We start from the raw sequence: 18,501 nt of genomic DNA on the forward strand, positions 1-18,501 counted from the left end.
TTTTGTGGGAAATTACTATGCAGCAATACCAATGTAACACAAATGTAAACCGGACCAGGTTGTCCGTGTGGACACAGCACCATGGCTCCTTTCCATGTTTGAGATCTGGGCGTCTCAGCATCTCTTTTCTGCATGAGTCCCACTTTGTTACCAGTACAAGGAACTGACCTAAGATTGAGGGCACCGGTGTCTCAGGCCTCAGTCCTCAGTCCTCTTTTATCTGTCTAAACTCACTTTGGGGATCTCGGCCAGAATCACGGCTTTGAAACCTACTCCACCACAGCTTTCCCCATCTCTGTTGGAGGAACTCCATCCTTCCAGTTGCCAGCCCAAAACTCTTGGCATTATTCTTGATTCTGAACACAGGATATCCAATCCATACAGAAATCCTGATGGTCCTGCTTTTAGAATAGTATCTTGATGTTGGCCATTTTAAATAGCTTAATCTGCATTTGCCATTTTATAGTCTCTTCTCACTAAGTCCAGGGTGAAACTTTTGAAAATAAGTCAAATCATGAACTCTGCTGCTGAAAACCGTGAACAGTTCCCATTCCTGAGTAAAACCAGTCCTCACTGGGGACCACAATGCCCTCCATGATCTTGCCCCGTCACCTTTCCGACCTCATCTCTTCTATTTTCCTCCATGTTCCACCCGCTTGCAGCCACACTGGCTTCTTTGCTCTTCCTCAGACACACCAGGCATTCTTTGCCCCTAAGCCTTTGCATAGGCTGTTCCCTCCTTTCCAGCAGCCTTTCTCAAAGCGGTTTGGCAAATCATCCAGAGGTGTGATTAGTAGGACTGGGAGGGTGGGGTAGGGACTGAGAACCTGAATTTCTAATAAATTCCCAAGAGATGCTGATACTGCTGATGTAGGGAACACACTTTGAGACCCACTACCCTAGGGCATCCGTTGTATGCAGCACAGTGGTACCTCGGTTTTTTAATGTCTCCATTGACGAACATTTCGGTTTATGAACACCATAAATTTTATGGATCTATGGTATCACTAGATAGTAAAATTCATGCTAAATTTGCAGTTTTATGGGTTGATTTTAAAGGTCTGGAACGGATTAATCCATTTTGCATTACTTTCTATGAGGAAACTGTGCCTCAGTTTTCAACCGTTTCAGAACTCAAACGGTCTTTTGGAACTGATTACGTTCGAAAACCGAGTTACCACTGTATATTAAAGTCTCTCTTATGCATCTAGAATAATTGTTATATACCACCCTAGGGAGAATTCACTAACAGCATTTTGTGTTCTGTAGATTCTAGGTGAGAAGGTGAAATAGCTTCAGGACTCTGTTCATCTTGAAATCTTTGCTCAAGTGTCAGTCAACTCCTTAACGAGATCGACGCAGATTACCTACTTATCAGTGTGATCTCTCCCCATCTCCCTTTTCTTTAATTCCTTTTACTTTAATTTCTAACTTTTACTTTCTTTTAATTTCTTTAATTTCTAACTCCCTTTACTTTATTTTCCCTTTTCTCCCATAGCACTTAGGACCTAACATACTGTGATTTACTTGTTTATGGTTTACTGTCTCTATCCCCCAAATTAGACTGTAAAATCTAAGATGCAGGGATCTTTGTTTTTTATTACAAGGGCTGAACAGACTCTTTTGCATATAAGTGAAACATTTGAATTGAAAATGAATCCTTTAACTTCCTCAGCAGAATATAAACTCTTTTAAAAAACGTACTAAACTGTATGTGTTCATAGGATGAGCACAGTTGCGGGGAAAAATAGACTTGAAATCAGGTAAACCTGGACTGAAAAGTCAGCCTCACTATTCACTAGCTAAATGTGTACACAAGGTTAATGTCACATGTCTCAGACTCAGTATCTTTATTTTTAAAAGTGTTAACAGCAGATAATTGTTAGAATTAGAATGTCTAGCTCAATCTTGTCACTAAAGAAGTGCTTCAGAAATATACTTCCTTTCCTCTAGCTCACATTTCATTTAAAGTACAAGCTACTTTAAAGCCAATCTTTTGTAGTTCTAGAAAGAATTATATATAAAGGCACTTTTAAAAAATAAAAATCTTCAATGCTCTTAAGTAAAATGTTTTTTAAACTTGACATTAAAACTTTTGCATAACCTTTCCATAATAGTACCTTCAGGTGAAAAGTTTTCCAGCATATATGAAATATAATATGGAATAATAATATTTTGCTATTTTACTGATACTGAGCAAGCATTTCAAGTTCAACTCCCATAAAATATTAAATGTCCCGACAGTGTTCATCCATAAATGTGTTTCTGGGCAACAGACTACTTGAGTTCTAGTAGCCTTCTAAATGGGACTAATACTAATCCTTACAAGTATTTTAGGGAAAGAAACAATCTTTACAAACATGGATATTCTACCTGCTTTAGCGATAAATGCCCTATACAAGAACATAGCCAACAACACCCACTTTCACGACTGTAGGGAAACATATATACGGGATCCGTACGGTTTATGCTGCACATTCATGCATGACCTGGTATTGCCGAAATAGTCTTTATTTCTGAACATTCCAAAACAGCAGTGTACACTGTAACAAATATTAGGTCATATACCATAAGAAAAGCATCCATTAGTGCAAATGGGTTTTGTAAAAGGTCTATCAAAAGGATTTATTTGCTTTAAAATGCATTCATTTCCAGAAGCATTGTTAATAAAACATTACAGTTTCATCCTCTGTAACAAAGTATTGAAAATCAATTGTGGTACAGTAGCAAACATTGCAGGTATTAAGTGCAATGAGCTTGTGATGCCATTATAAATATGAAACTCATGGAGGAAAATAAATTAATGATGAAAAAGACACCATTTAACTTGCTGTCTGGCTATCTCCTTGTAATGCTTCAGATTACATTGTGCTCATTCAACATAAAATTATGTCTCTCAAATTTTATGGTGGATTTTTGCTGATATATCCCTAGAGCTAAAAAAATAGTACCTTACCACAAAAATATTTTTATGGCACAAAATTTAAGTTGTTCCATAGTGGTTCACAGAGGTGTAAAAAGAAATAGGCACAAAAAATAAAATTCCTGTAAACTATAAAAAAAGGTAAATTTCAATGCATATGTTATAGAACATAGTTGTAAATACGTAAGTATTAAAATACAGAACATGTAATGCGAAGATGTTTAAAACACATGAGTAAATTGAACAAGTTACTTAAAAAAAAACACTCATATGGCAAAGAAAGCATTATTGATACATCTCAATTCTCTCAAAAAGTGTTCAGGTACATAGCAGTTCTACAAAAACTTCCTAGATCTAAGTGTCACAATACTGCAAGCGTGGATTTGGGAGTGCTGCAGTATCTCAGGCAAATACTTAAGTGCAATAATTAGTCTCTGGTGACCGGTCCATTGAAAACAATGCAGTAAGTAGGTTAAAGAATCGCCTGACATCCACTGCTACCCAGCCAGCTAGGTAACACAACCCTCATTTCCACTTCTTTCCCATTCTTCAAGGTACATCAAACTGCGTCAGTAGCAACCATCTCTCCAGTTTCCGTCTCTCAGAGTGCTGAGTGAAGACAGTGGCTTTGGAGGCTGAAGGAAACTGTAAAGGTAAGAAAACAGGAAACTGTTAATAACTCCCTGAGTCACATCCCTTTCTTCCACTTGCTCGCCCACCTATGCTCTTCCACTCCGGTACTGACAACCTCTGGGCCCTTTTCTGCGTGTTCCTTGTGTTTCCCACTTCTGGAGATTCACAACACGCTGCTCTGCAGGAAACCCACTGTCAGCTCAGGGCAATGCATTTGTACATGCACAAGTGGGTCTGCGACATGAGTGAAAGACGCTTTGTATCCTTAAATGTATAAAGGATATTTTTAAATCAGTAAGAAAAAGATCAACTCATTAGTAGAAAAAAGGTCTAAAAATAAGTGTTGCTTCACTGAATACAAATAGCAAATTAATACAAAGAATTTCAATTTTCAATCTTACAAATAATCAAAGATTTGCCTATCAGATTGGCAAAGAATTTAAAAAGAGTAATTTCTAGTAATCCTCTGATAGTCTGGCAGTGACAGTGACACCTTTTCAGGAAGTGAGTTTGGAGACATATATCCAAGGATAAATAGATGGTCCTATTTACATATATGTGTCCCATTCAGCCATAAACACAACACAGCACTGCATTTACTAGGGAAGGGTAAGTCAGAATTTACTGAACATGCACCAAAATCATTTCTATCTGAGCGGTAGGATTATAGGTCAGCCCTTATTTTCTGTTTTTCAATAGTTTCTGATCTGAGCACCTAATCAGAAAATAAAAACTATACAGTGGTACCTTGGTTTTCGAATGTCTCTGTTGACAAACATTTCGGTTTATGAACTCTGTAAATTTTATGGATCTATCGTATTAATAGATTGTAAAATGTATGCTAAATCTGCGGTTTTGGGGGTTGATTTTAAAGGTCTGGAACGGATTAATCCATTTTGCATTACTTTCTATGGGAAAATCATGCCTCAGTTTTTTAACATTTCAAAACTTGAACGGTCTTCTGGAATGGATTACGTTAGAAAACCGAGGTACCTCTGGACATACCGTGTTTCCTCGAAAATAAGACCTAGCTGGACAGTCATCTCTAATGAGACTTTTGGAGCAAAAATTAATATAAGACCCGGTCTTAGCTTAGATTATATATGTAAAATAAGACCGGGTCTTATATTAATTTTTGCTCCAAAAGATGCATTAGAGCTGATTGTCCAGCTATGTCTTATTTTCGGGGAAACACGGTGCCAATGCATAAGGAAAGAAAAATTGTTCCCACATCCCTTTCAAATCTTTACTATGGCTCCCCACCTTATGTCCTCATTTCTTGTAAGAGTTGTCTATATTTACTGCCTCCATGCTCTCATCTCCCAAGCTCTCGTCAACCTTTTATACAATTTTTAAACCATAAAATACAGCAGGATATCCAGATTCAAGAAAGGTACCTCATGACCATGAACTCATCTGACATGTGCCCTAAAAGTAATCTAGAATTTTTTGGAAAAAACCTATCTGGACTATAGCGAACTTACCAACATAAGCTAACAAATCCCATCTAAATATCACTAAGATGCTTTTAAACCTTGAGTGTGAAGGGAAGGTGTGAGTGCATGTGCATATGTACCTAACACAGTTTTGCTCATTTTGATAAAATTATTGATTCAAAAAACATTTGCAATCCTACTGTGTTGGGCATAGCTTTTGGCATTAGGGACACGTGGCAGTGAATCAAAGATCAACTACCTGCCCCTCCACCCCCTGCCCTTTCAGGAAGCTTGAATTGAGGAGAGTCAGACCACACATAAACTAATCAGCAGAATGCACAGTCCAACAGATGGTGATGCATGCTATGGGGAAAAATGGAGAAGGGGAAGGACAAGTTACAACTCTTGCAGGAGTTGCAACTGTGGACAGAGGTGTCATCCGAGCAAAGACCTGAAGGAGGGGAAGCAGGCCATGCAAATAACTTGGGGGAAGGAAAATGCAAGGGCTCTGGAGATGGAGCTTGCTTGGTCAATTAAAGCAAAAGCTAATGGCATCAGAAATTAAGTAACGAGGGAGGGAGGAAGATGCTGACATCAGACAGAAGGGGACCGGAGCACAGGGAGACACCCCCACTCCTCACTTTCAGAGGAAGGCCAGAGAGGGCAGACTGAGACCAACGGACACAAGATGGTGCTGGGAGCAGTTTCTAATTTCAAATTGCAAATGAAGTTACGTAGACCAAGAAACAAAGATTCTTACCTTCTAACAGGTTGTGCAATTTTGCTTCTAGGCAGGTTACTCCCATTTATTGCCAATGAAGGTCTCGGAAGTGCACTGCGACCCATTATCCCAGAAGCTGCAGCTTTGTTTGGTGTGGGGATTCCAGTGTTGGAATATAACGGTAAGCCATTGGATAAAGGCATGTTACTGCTGCCTTGGACAGTGGGACTCACGTAGGCTGTAGCTTTAAGAGGCTGTCGGACGGACACTGGGAAATGTCCCACGCTGTGGATTCTGTGTTGAAGCTGTCCTGGTGATGGAACTAGAAGAGAAAATGACATGTAAGTAAGAGATCATCTACCACTACCCAACTTAGGAAATGTGCATTATATTAAAAAAAGCTTATACTGTCTCCAAGTTATATAAATACAGAGGGTGCCAAAAAATGTAGACACATTTTAAGGAAAACACTATTAAAATTATAATACTCAATATATACCAATAAAAAAAGATGAATACAAGTCACGTTTGACTTCTGCAATTACAAGATGTGCTCAAAGTGGTTACCATCAGCGTCCAGACTCTTCTGATTACGGGGAACTACTGCTTGAACAATGGTGACCAAAGTGTTAACTACTGTTAAAATGTGTATACATTTAAAACGTGTATATATTTTTTGGCACCCCTGCTATACATAAAATGAAATACAAGTTCCAGACAGCATTTAGTACTGAAAATTCTAATTCTTGACAAGTCTTCTATTCTGTCAATCGACAACATTCTTAGTGCCTACTGCATTATTTTATTATATTCTAAGAACAACCTCCTTTTCTTTAACAAATTTGAGTTTTCACAGGACAGTGTCTTCCTTGCTTGCTTGGAAGACATTAGGATTTCTTAATGGTTGCTTTGGGGATTAGTCCATGGAAAATGAAACAAGGGACAATTTAGCTGTAATTACAGAAAGGAAGACAGAAGTGACATTGGTAGATACAAACAGCTTATTACAAATGTGTTTCTTAGGTAAATGCCATAATGAAAACTGTTTACTCATAGGGATGAAGAGATGATTAAATGAGTTAATCTACATGAAGCCTTACAATGGTGCCTGGAACGTACGTAGTAACCACTCAACCTCTTATTACCTTGATAACGACAGCAAAATCCATAAAATGAAGGACACAAATTTCAAAAAGATATTTGTAATTCAATTCTTCCCTTGGAGAAAAAGATTGAAAAATTTGAAAATTTCTGCCAAACAGTTCACTGTTTCTTAATGTGAGATGCTACACACTGTTGGGCCAGTATATTGATGAAGTTTTTAAGGGTTCTTACCCAGAGAGGTATCTTCATTTTATGGATTTTGCTGTCATTATCAAGGTAATGAGAAGCTGAGTGGTTAGGACGTGCACACAGCTCTGTCTGTTTGCTAACTACTCCAGCTTTCGCTGCCTAGTACCTACCATTCGGTTAAAAGGAACACAGCCGGGTTTCTAAAACAGTTTAGCTTATTTTGAACTTACTTAAGCATAGAATATATAACAAATATCTTTTTGAAATAAAAATAGGAGGAGAGAAAAACACTTGAAAATATTTCCTTAAAAACTAGTTTTGCTCAAGAATATAGTAGGTGAAATCTGTATCTAGGAGTGCTGATGTACATGCACAGTAGTCAAAAAGCTCAGTGAAAAATAAAGTCTGTGTAAGATTCTGCTATAGTTCTGGTCCCATCAAGTTTCTGGGACACAGTGATCTTGTATTGGTTGACAAATCATCTTTAAGTTCCTTTCCAACCAATTCTACAATTCCTAATTTAGGTGCTTCTAACCATGCATATTTCAATACATTGGCTTATCAGTTGTAACACATACACCACACTCATGCAAGAAGTTAATAGGAAAAATTGACGGGGTGAATAAGGGGCGGGATATGTGGGGATATATGGGAACTCGGTTTCTTGTTCAATTTTTCTGTAAACCTAAACTAGCTCAAAAAAGTCTATTTTTTTTTAAGTCAACATATGACTTTATCCCAATTTCTTATAAAACAAAAGTACATAAATGTTATGTCTAGAGTACAATGAAATTTCAAAGTGAACACACCGCTGTAACCACTGTCCATATCAAGGTAAAAGCATTAGCAGCACCTCAGCAAGGCCCTCTCAGGCCCCTCCCAGTCACGCCCCCCACGAAGGTGACTGCTGTTCCTTTCCCATTTTGAACCTCATATAAATGGAATTATATATTAGTAGTATGTTCTCTTTGGTGTCTGCCTTCTTTCGCTCAATATGTTTTTGAGATTCATCCATGTTGTTGCATTGCTACATACTATTCTATGAATGTCACACACTACTATTCTTCTGACGATGAAAAGCGGGGTGATTTCTAGTTCAGAGTCTTACGAACTTGCATGAATAAGTGTTGGTGTTCATATGCACTCATTATGTTGGGTATATTCCCAATTCTATTAACTACCAAGGTAAGTAACGTTAGCAAAACTGCTGAATACAGCATCAAAATACAAAAAGCGACTGTATTTCTAAATACCAGCAAACTAGTAGAAACTAACATTTGAAAAAAATATTTTAAAAATCAAATATTTAGGAATAAATTTAACTGTGGATGTATAAAACCTCTGCACAGAAAGCTACAAACACTTTGCTGAGAGACATGAAAGGTCTAAATAAATGAAGGCATATTCCATGCTAATGAATTACAAGACTTAATATAGTTAATGTACCAATTGTCCTGCAATTTATGTACAGAGGCAATGAAATCCCAATCAGTATCATTTGAAATGAAATTATAATAGTCATTCAAGCAAACAGTCCTATTAACTGATATACAATAGATAACCACACTTGACTAAAGTAAGTACCGGTACTCAGAAAACTAAGATATTAAAGAAAGAAACTGAAGAAAACACAAGTAGAAAACTATATATCATGCTCATGGAGAGGAAGAATTAACACCACTAAAATGTCCATACCACCCAAAGCAATCTACAGATGCAAGGCAACCCCTATCAAAATTCCAATGGCATTTTTCAAAGAACTAGAAGAAATAATCCTAAAATTTATATGGAACCCAAAGAAGACCCCGAATAGCCAAAGTAACCCTGAGAAAGAAGAATAAAGTTGGAGACATCATGCTATACTACAAGGCTAGAGTCATCAGAGCAGCAAGGTAATTCACACAGATCAACAGAACAGAATAGAGAGCCCAGAAATAAACTGATGCCTGTATGGTCAATTAACTGATGACAAAGCAGGCGAGAATAGATCATGGAGTAAAGACAATAGCCCAGATAAGGAAGGAACCTAAGTGTCCACTGACAGACGAAAGCACAAGGAGGTGGTACTTATATATGATGGAATAAAACTCAGCCATAAAATGAAATCTTGCCATCTGTGACAACATGGATGGACCGAGAGAGAAGTGAAATAAGTCAGAGAAAGACCATATGATTTCACTTATTTGTGGAATCTAAAAAACAAACAACCAAAACAAACAAATCCATAGATCCAGAGAACAAACTGATAGTTGCCAGATGGAAGGGGGGTTAGGGTGGAAAAGGTGAAGGGATTAAGAAGTACAAATTGGCAGTTATAAAAATAGTCACGGGGACGTAAAGTATAGCACAAGGAATATAGTCAATAGTATTGTAGTAACTATGCATAGTGTCAGGTGGGTACTAGACTGATCGGGGGGGTCACTTAATAAGTTATATAAGTGTCTAATCACTATGTTGCCTACCTTAAACTATTGGATGTCAATTGTGATTGACAAGTAAAAAAAAAAACACTAAAATAGAAACTAGTTAAAATTAAGACATAGTCCCAATTTTACATATGAGAAAATAAGAATCAGAAGGGATCCCTAATTTGCCCGAGATTATGACTAAGAACAAATGCAGCGTTCTTTCTGTGTCGCGCTGCCTTTCCAACTTCCTCTGTCCTTCCTTTGTTCTTTCCTAAAAGTAAAATGGTTCAGAACTAGAAATCTTCGTTATATAATTTGAGAATGTGTAAAGACTGTTTGCTTAGTTAGAATGCTTAAGAATAAAAGTGAGAGTAGAATCTAAGATTTGAATCAAGTTTATGACCGCCTTTCTATCACACATTAATACTCTCCTTGGGTTTTTTCCCCTCTCATTATGATGCTTGGATTACAAACAATGATTTTTCTATTTTCTACATTTCTTTTGCATTTATTAATTGGAATTCTTCCGTAAAGAAAAATTTCCCCTATTCTCCATTTATTTATTCAATTAAATATGGACCCATGGTTATTTATTTTAATCTATGTATTATAATCATTTAATACAATTTATTCTGTGGCTAAAATTGTCCCAGATTTAGTTGGTCATTGGGAGCTCCTTCAAATTGTTTTGTATATCCTTTGGATATGTTCTCATTTTCTGAGCATTTGCATCAAAACTGACCATTCTTTGCAGTGTACATTCTATTCCATTTGGGTTACATACATTTTTCTGGCACTCAAATAATGTTATTAACCCACATAGACTTAACAAAAATTCCTAATTACCACATTTACTACTGTCAAAACCATATTTTCCTATTCTATGCTTATACTATTGACTTTTATACTCAAGCACTCAAGCCTAGAACTGCATATTTATCTCAGATTTCATCACGATCTATTTGGCCTACTGTCCTAACCTCCTGACATAATATTAGTAGTCCTCTCAGTTTCCCACCATTAGCAAATTTCACAGACTGTCATCTGTGTTTTTACACAAGTCATTAATTGAAACATTAACAGATTAAGCCCTAAGATAGAACCCTATAGCATTCATTTATTCATTCAGTCAAACGTTTACTAAGAACTCATTATGTGCTAGGCAGCATAGAGGTGCTCCGGACAGAAAATCAGATAAACTGTGTTCTGAGCCCAGAGGGAGCTGATAATCTGGTGTGAAAGATAAACATAATGACAGCAAAGTACTCGGATGGCAGACTGAATAACAGACGTAAGCACCAAAAACTAATCCGTTCTAGACATGTTTTGGGGGCACAAGAGGGAGTCTATTAGGGTCATCAAGGGAACCTTTTCAAAGTGAGTGGTATTTGGGCTGTATCATAAAGGCAAATAAGAGTAAACTGGTTGAAGAAGGGAAGAAAAGAACAGCATGTCAGAGTCAGAATATCACATTAGTTAAAAGCATAAACTCTGGGGTCATCAGAACTGTTTCCATCTCTGTTCCTTCACCTGCATGGCTTTGGACAAACTATTACTTAACCTATTTAAAAGTTTCCTCATCTGTGAAATGGGAACAACAACAGAAACTACCTCATAGGGTTGTCGACACTAAATGAGAAATGGATATAAATGAGTTAGCACTGTTCCTCGTGTAGAGTAAATGTTGTCATTTTGTCTTTAGGAACTATGACATGAAGAAATGAAAGACCATCACGTGTTGGGGAAATACCATTTGAGCCCCAAATACCATTTGACCTGAGGGAGAAGGGCTACAAACCACTCTGATGCAGCCTTAGACATCATCTGGTTGGTGACTCCAGGCCAGCACTCTGAACACACTTCAGGCCTCCCACTGGGCATATCAACACGACGACTGTGACCTTGAGTCTGCCTCCCAGGGGTGAGTCTCAGACCTAACTCCAACCACCCATATAGACAACATGAGCAGGAATGGGGGGGTTGTGGGGGGGTAAGCCTATAACCACCAATTCCCACACAAAGTAAAAACATGAACACTGGATTGAACGGTCATTGAACTGCTCATTGCTGGGTAAAATGTATAGAGAATGAGTGGCAGACCATGTGCAAGCTGAAAATGAGGAGATAAATAACTACTTTAGACACACTAAAATAACTTCTTTTTTTGAGGAGAAAAGCTATAGACTGGTTAAAAACAACAAGAAAGTAACAGGTAGACAGAATAAGTGCTTTCTTCAGAGTAAGGATATCGAGTAGGTAGTCAGGAAGAGACAGATCCACAACGGAAACAGATTATTTTGTATGATGAGTGGACAAATTACCATTTAGTGCTTCTACTGCTACCCTTAGATATAAAGGATTACATATAATTTACTAATTATTAATTGGTAGCATAGGCACTGAAAAATACTACTCCATTGTAATGGTGAATTATTAAAAAGAAAGTCACAAGACAAGAGGAAAAGTTTCCAGTAGTGGTCTCAAGGAAAACAAAAAGAACAAATAGAATAGTAAGATGTTTTCCTAATGTTGTTACAGCTAATTAAAAAAAAAATCCAAAAAAGTTAAAAACTGTGTACTTACTACAAGACTGTACTCTTGAAATTCCATTCCCAGCGCCATGCAAGCTTGAGTCAAAACTCTGACTATTTCGCACGGTGACTGGAGAACTCACATTGCTACTAACAGCGGTTGTACTTGGCATCCGGGCTAGATTAGGCATACTTCTTCGGAGCTTGTCTAGAAGAGAAAAATATTTTATCCAGTTAAAAATCATAAATTTCATGCCAATTAAAACAACTAGCTTTCAAAAGTAAATACAATTTGTAAATCATATTTTGCTCAACATTATGAATTATAACGAACAGAATTAACACTCTGTATAGGAAAACACACTATCTCCACAAAGGTTCCACCAAACAGACTATTAAAAGAAAACACAGGTTCTATGAAAAGAGGTGGGATTAGCTAATCAGTTATTTGTTCCCATATAATAAATGGATAAAATTGTGTTAAAGTGAGGTTAGACAATAATCTTACACCCATTTAGTTTTTTGAAAAGAACACTAGCAATTATTACATGTTAAAAAAACAAAACCAAAAATCCTAGAGGCGTCAAAGCCCACACTAACTGAATCTTTTGCTAGCATATCAAAATGGAAGAAATTATTAAAATTATAACTTGAGATGTTTTGAGAGAGTCACTGATCACATCAACATGACCACATTAACTTCTGCAACGTTTTATGCACCAAATCTTTGGAGTATGCCACCAAACCTTTGGAGACGTGAGTGCTTCCATTTCTTTGTCCTTGCTACGTACATTTTCTGCCACTAAGGGGCAGCAGAGAGTCACGCACAGATCTCTTGCTGAGAGGTAAAATCAGCGGCAAGACTGCAACACTGCAAGTTAGTTTTCTCTTTATTCACAGACCTCCCCCAAACCATAAAAAAACTAAAGTACATATATCAGGTCACAGAAGCTCAGAACACAAAGGATATATTTGAACACTAAGCCAAAACCCATTCAAGTACAAACCCGGATTCACACACACAGCTCCTACATTATTTACACCTGTTGATAGTAGCCCTGTCTACCAAACCACCTAACCCAGAAATCTTGAGTATCTCCTAAGATGCATGTCCCCTCTACACCCTTGACTCCAAATCCTCATAATTTTGCCTCATAAATATTTAATGAATCTTCCACTAACACCCAGTTCGGACCTCATTATTTATCACACACACTTTCACAAAATCCTCTCAACTAGGTTTGTCTCCCAGCACTTGTTCCTCCAATCCATCTTCCAGACAGCCTGTTCCACTGTTCTCAGAGAACAAGCACACCTCTAGTCACCTTCTAAAAACACTCCAGTTACTCCCTTACCTTCATCTGAAAGCCCAGGCTCCTGGCATGGCCTAGTGAGACCCTACACACACACACACACACACTCGGACACCCTTCCCCACCTTGTGGAGTGAATGAATGAGAAAAGGAACAAATACTGATTGTGATATACTACGTGACAGGTGTGCTAGAAGATGTTGGGGACACCAGTGCATTAGATACAGTCCTCGGCTGTCATTGCGTTTATAGCCTAGGCCAGTGTTTCTCAATCTATTTTTCCATTATCAATCCTAAGGTAGAATACTAAAATTTAACATTAAGTTTAGTTTCTCCCAAATGAGAGAAATTATTAAAGAATAACATTTTGAAAGACTGGGTTGAACTTTGGAGAACCACATACCATTGTAATATCTCATGTAATTCACACACCTCCAACTCTATTAGATCTTTTTATCCTTATTAATAGATGCCCTGAAACACTAATCAGGACACTAAGTTTGTGGTCTTTTTCTCTCAAGCTAAATCAGGAAACAAATGATATATGTGAATAGTAACCCAAAATGTGTTCAAGAGCAAAACTAAATTCTTGCCTCCTTTACACTGCTTATTCAAAGAAGCTCTGTACAGGAAATTGCATGATGACAGGAGACCAGAAAAAGTATTATATCCATCTAACTTTTACTAGTTCTTAAAGAATTAGCACAACCATCCCCTCCTTAGAGATTCTGTATACCACCTAGCTGAGGTACCTACCACTTACACAACTTCCTTACTCCCTGTGCATACGAGTATTTCTAGAATAATAATGCTCAAATACTGCCAATGACTATTAGATTTCTTAACCATTTTCCTAATCACCTCGAGGCCTATTTTTACCAACCATGTCTTATATTCCTAAATTCCTAATAAAGTTCCTATGCTCAAGCAGCAGGCATTTAAAACATTCCGCAAATATTATGTATACATGTGCTGGCAGAGGGTGTATGCACGGTAGGAGTGAGGAAGTAAGAGAGCAGGACTAAAGTCCTAGGCCTACAGCTGGGTCTTCTGAACATCACAATGACTGGCAGGAAACAGTGGGCCTCTATCAATACAGTACGGGACTAAATCACTTTCATCTATTTAAGCAGCAGGAAGGCACAGGGAAATAATTGTATGTTATTTAGAAAATGAAATGAGTTTCTGTATTTTAACAAAATTTCCCAACTATTTATTGTAAGTTTTCATATATGTAAAAGTGTTGTAAAGTAGTACCATAAACATCTGTGTTTCCCACCTAGATATACAACCGTGCTTCCCCGAAAATAATACCTAACCAGAAAATAAGCCCTAGCATGATTTTTCAGGATAACATCCCCTGAACATAAGCCCTAATGCATCTTACAGAGCAAAAATTATTATAAGACTCGGTCTTATTTTCGGGGAAACACGGGAGTTTTCACTTTGCCATATTTAATTCATCTCCATATGTACACATCCGTTTGCTGTTGATAAAGGGAAAAGCCACAGCCCTCTTGACACTGACCCTAAATGCCCTCTCCTTCAACTTTAATATGAGGCTATGACTTTCATTAAACACTGAGTTCCTGATACTACAAGCTTTAATAAATTAGTCACTATGACACTCTTTACCTGCCACTATTTTCTTTTAAATTAGAAACCTGAAGGTACTCAGGTACTTTGAAATCTTAGGTATCTCCTAAGAAAATTCTATAGAATCACAATACTGTCATGACATGTACACATTAACCATAGCTTTTAACAACCCACACACAAAATTTTCCAGCTATCTCAAGAATGTCTTTCATACTCTTTCCCCCTAAACCACAATCCAATCAAAGGTTCACACATTAGACCTGGTTGCTGTGTAGCTCTAACCTGTTAATCCAGATGTATCCATCTCTAACACCTATCTTTACTCATAATTAAGCATCAAGTCAGTTTCACAAAGCTGAAATATGCTCTTTAAAGGCTTCCAAGTGTGTTCCAAATACTTAGAACACTTCTCCTCTGGGGGCTAAGCTGTGATCCCCACGTTATGTCCAGAGAACATCTGGAAATGAGGTCCCCTTTCCTGTGAAACAACTTGGGGTATCTTACTGGCCGCATATACTTTAAATAATGTTCTATTTCTGTCTTCACAATAAATCAGCAATCTATCCTCAAGGACTAAGATGCAGCAGGACACTGGAGGAAGAGATAAAGGAAAGATTTCACAGGAGTTTCCTCATGTGAAAGCAGCAGCAAGACTCACCACTCTGGAACAAAGACTCAAGAATCTTAGGGAATAAAGGAGATGCTCAGTTACTACCAGTTAGCTGTAGCCTCCCAGTCAATACAGGGCCCAGCAGGAACTTTGGGCTAACCTGATCACATCGTGCCACCAACTACCCGTGCCACACCCCAGAAGTTACAGTTACTGCGTTTTCCCCGAAAACAATACCTAGCCAGACAATCAGCTTTAATGTGTCTTTTGGAGCAAAAATTAATATAAGACCTGGTCTTATTTTACTATAATATAAGACCGTGTCTTATATAAGACCGGGTCTTATTTTACTGTAAGACCGGTCTTATATAAGACCGAGTATAATAATAATATAACATAATATAATGCCGGGTATAATATAATACTGGGTCTTATATTAATTTTTGCTCCAAAAGACGCTTTAGAGCTGATTGTCCGGCTAGGTTTTATTTTCAGGGAAACACGGTAGTAAGGATTCTGCAAGATTTAGTCATTTTCCATATCTGGCAAATTACTCCCAATGTGCCTCTTTTAACTCTATGATCTCTTAGAAATATTCTAACAACTTTTAAGAGCTGTCTCTTTTGAACTTAGGCAGTGTAGAAGCTATGGAAGCAGTAAATATAAATAATGCATTTCTGGTTTATTTTTAATTATTTTAAAATGCATCAATGATTCAATAATAATTTCCTCCTATCTATATTATTTTGGTAATTTAGAAAAATATCAGATTAGTTTTATAGTTACCATTCTTATCTCACAATGTCGTTCAAATAATATTCCATGATAACAAATGAAGGCTCTGATAGCTAACTCATGTTTTTTTTTTAAGGGGGTGGCAGAGGAGAGAGACATTTACTCACTTTCATTTACTCCTGGTACTGGACCAGTGATCGTCCCTTAGGTTAGGAGAAGTTATACCTAAGTTTTCTAGGAGAGAGATTTTGTTCACAAAAGTGATAGCCAGGAGGAGCAGTGCTGTGAGCCACGAGGAACCTGTGAAAGCTCCGTGGCAGGACAGGACCTTGTTGGACTTCACAGCCTGTGCTCTCAACCACTGGGCAAATCATCAGAAGCCTAATTCAGAACATTGCTGCTGCGCTCCGTTTCCCTTTGCAGGAGACCAGACTGCTGAGGAACAAAACCACCACAGTGGGACACGAAGCTGTGATCTTCTCCACTTTTCTAATGAGAACCATCACAGCACAGGCTCAGGGAAACCCAGTCCTTTTCATAAGGGTGTTTAACGTAAGGCAAAACCATGTTTCTAAGGCAAGACAAGGATCCTAGACAGTACTAATCGAGACGCAGAGCGAGCACCAGTCTGACAACTAGAACGTGATGTTCTAAGACACCTGACAACACAACCTTCAGAGAAACACCACTCGGTGCCCTCTCCCTTAACCGTAACAGTAGGAAGGCTAGGACTTTCACTGAGCTCATGGAATACTGTCGTCTTCTTGATATTATGAGTGTTACTAAAATAGTCACTATGACATTCTTTGGCTGCCATGGTTTTCTTTTAAATTTGAAATCTGAGGGTACAAAATGAGATAAATTAAGACTAAATTTTTCAATATTTTCAAATCACCTCTCAATTAGCATCAATGAAAGTACAGAGTAATGTAAAAACTAAAAACATGGTTAACAGATAATCACAAATATAATTTGTAAATGGCCTTGCAATATTATAAAACAACCTGCTCGAGCACTTCTGTCCCCAGCTTTGAGAAATGGTGCTATAAAATTAGAAGCTATCCCTGCATTCATATGGTTTGTGCTCCACATTACATGGATTTGTGTGACTGATCATAGCACAAGAACATACCAGGCTTAGAATAGCACATGACTGGTCTCCCTATAGTTTCTTCGAAGTCAAGGAGTATAACTCTTGGGAGTAGAGAAAGAAGACAAATGATGAAGACGGCAGATAGGAAAAACAAAACAGAAAACACCACAAAACAGAATGACACGTTCCAACCCCTGTTGACATTAGGACAGATCAACTTCCCATTAACACGCCAAGTATCAGCCTCCATTTTCCTACTGCTGCACAATCTTAATTCTAGATGTCAGGGAGCAGAGGGAAGGACACATCCCAACTTCCTCTAAACCTGGATGTGACAAGCAGCATCCTCTCCAAGCATCATCGTCCATGCTTCCCATCCATCACTCTGTGCTGCTGACAGGCAGGAAGAGACTGGAGGTTGTGGGAAAGGTGAGGAAAGCGGCAGCTCAGCGCCTCGGGCTCCATGGAGCTCCATCAGATTCCTCAGCTCGCACGACCCTGCCCATCCTACAGCGGAACTAGAGACAACACAAAGGTGCCCCCCCACTTACGACTCATGCTGGGCCAGAAAACCACATCTCGGGGGTTTTCTTGAAGCTGTTACGTCTGTAAATCTGGGACACGTGATCAGAAATTGGTCAATTACAGACTTAAATTCGGACCAAACTGATCAGGTCTTGAGGATGTACTTAATAAATCTGGGAACGTTTACCAGTTATTGTCATTGACCTGAAAAGCATTTCTTGAGCACACATGAAAGACCAACGCACATCAGACACCAAAAGCGCATCGTAAGCTACCTCCATTGGTCCTATTTGGTTGCTGATCTGGAGTCGGGGCTTGAGGTGAATAATACTGTGGCTGCTGGTAATTATTTGAAGGGATATACTGGGAGCTGGGGCTCCGCCTGCACTCCCGAATGCTGGAGAAAGTCTGTGAGTGGGGAATTCCTCTTTGGAACGGCGAACATCTTGGAAGACGAGGCTGAGGTGGTGGCAAATGATCAAATTCTTCCTCATCCTCCAGACTGAATCGATCAAATTCTTGATCGCTACATGTCCCTTTTTTTGCTGAATTCAATGACACACTGGAACTGTGTCTTGACACAGATGCTGACGTGGAAGCATAGTCTTGCCTGAGACCTATAACATAACACGGAACAGTATTATGAGGCATTCCAATACAGCAAAATTAAGTTCCAACTTA

General features: G+C 38.3%; 1 protein-coding gene across 2 annotated transcripts in view; it reads right to left on the reverse strand.

Moving 5' to 3' along the window:
• Positions 1-2,490: 2,490 nt before the first annotated feature.
• SLAIN1 (SLAIN family member 1) overlaps positions 2,491-18,501 on the reverse strand; it is a 58,089-nt gene continuing 42,078 nt past the window's right edge. For both annotated transcript variants that reach the window (XM_019742586.3, XM_074329416.2), the window contains 4 exons: positions 18,096-18,437; positions 11,998-12,153; positions 5,753-6,035; positions 2,491-3,568 (listed from right to left, as the gene is read on the reverse strand). In XM_019742586.3, the coding sequence (XP_019598145.2) occupies positions 3,493-3,568; positions 5,753-6,035; positions 11,998-12,153; positions 18,096-18,437 (857 nt within the window). In that variant the 3' untranslated portion in view covers positions 2,491-3,492. The remainder of the gene's footprint in view (positions 3,569-5,752; positions 6,036-11,997; positions 12,154-18,095; positions 18,438-18,501) is intronic.

This window comes from Rhinolophus sinicus, chromosome 16 (assembly GCF_057876585.1).
Source record: "Rhinolophus sinicus isolate RSI-liver-muscle chromosome 16, RSI-T2T, whole genome shotgun sequence".
Taxonomy (NCBI): Eukaryota; Metazoa; Chordata; class Mammalia; order Chiroptera; family Rhinolophidae; genus Rhinolophus; species Rhinolophus sinicus.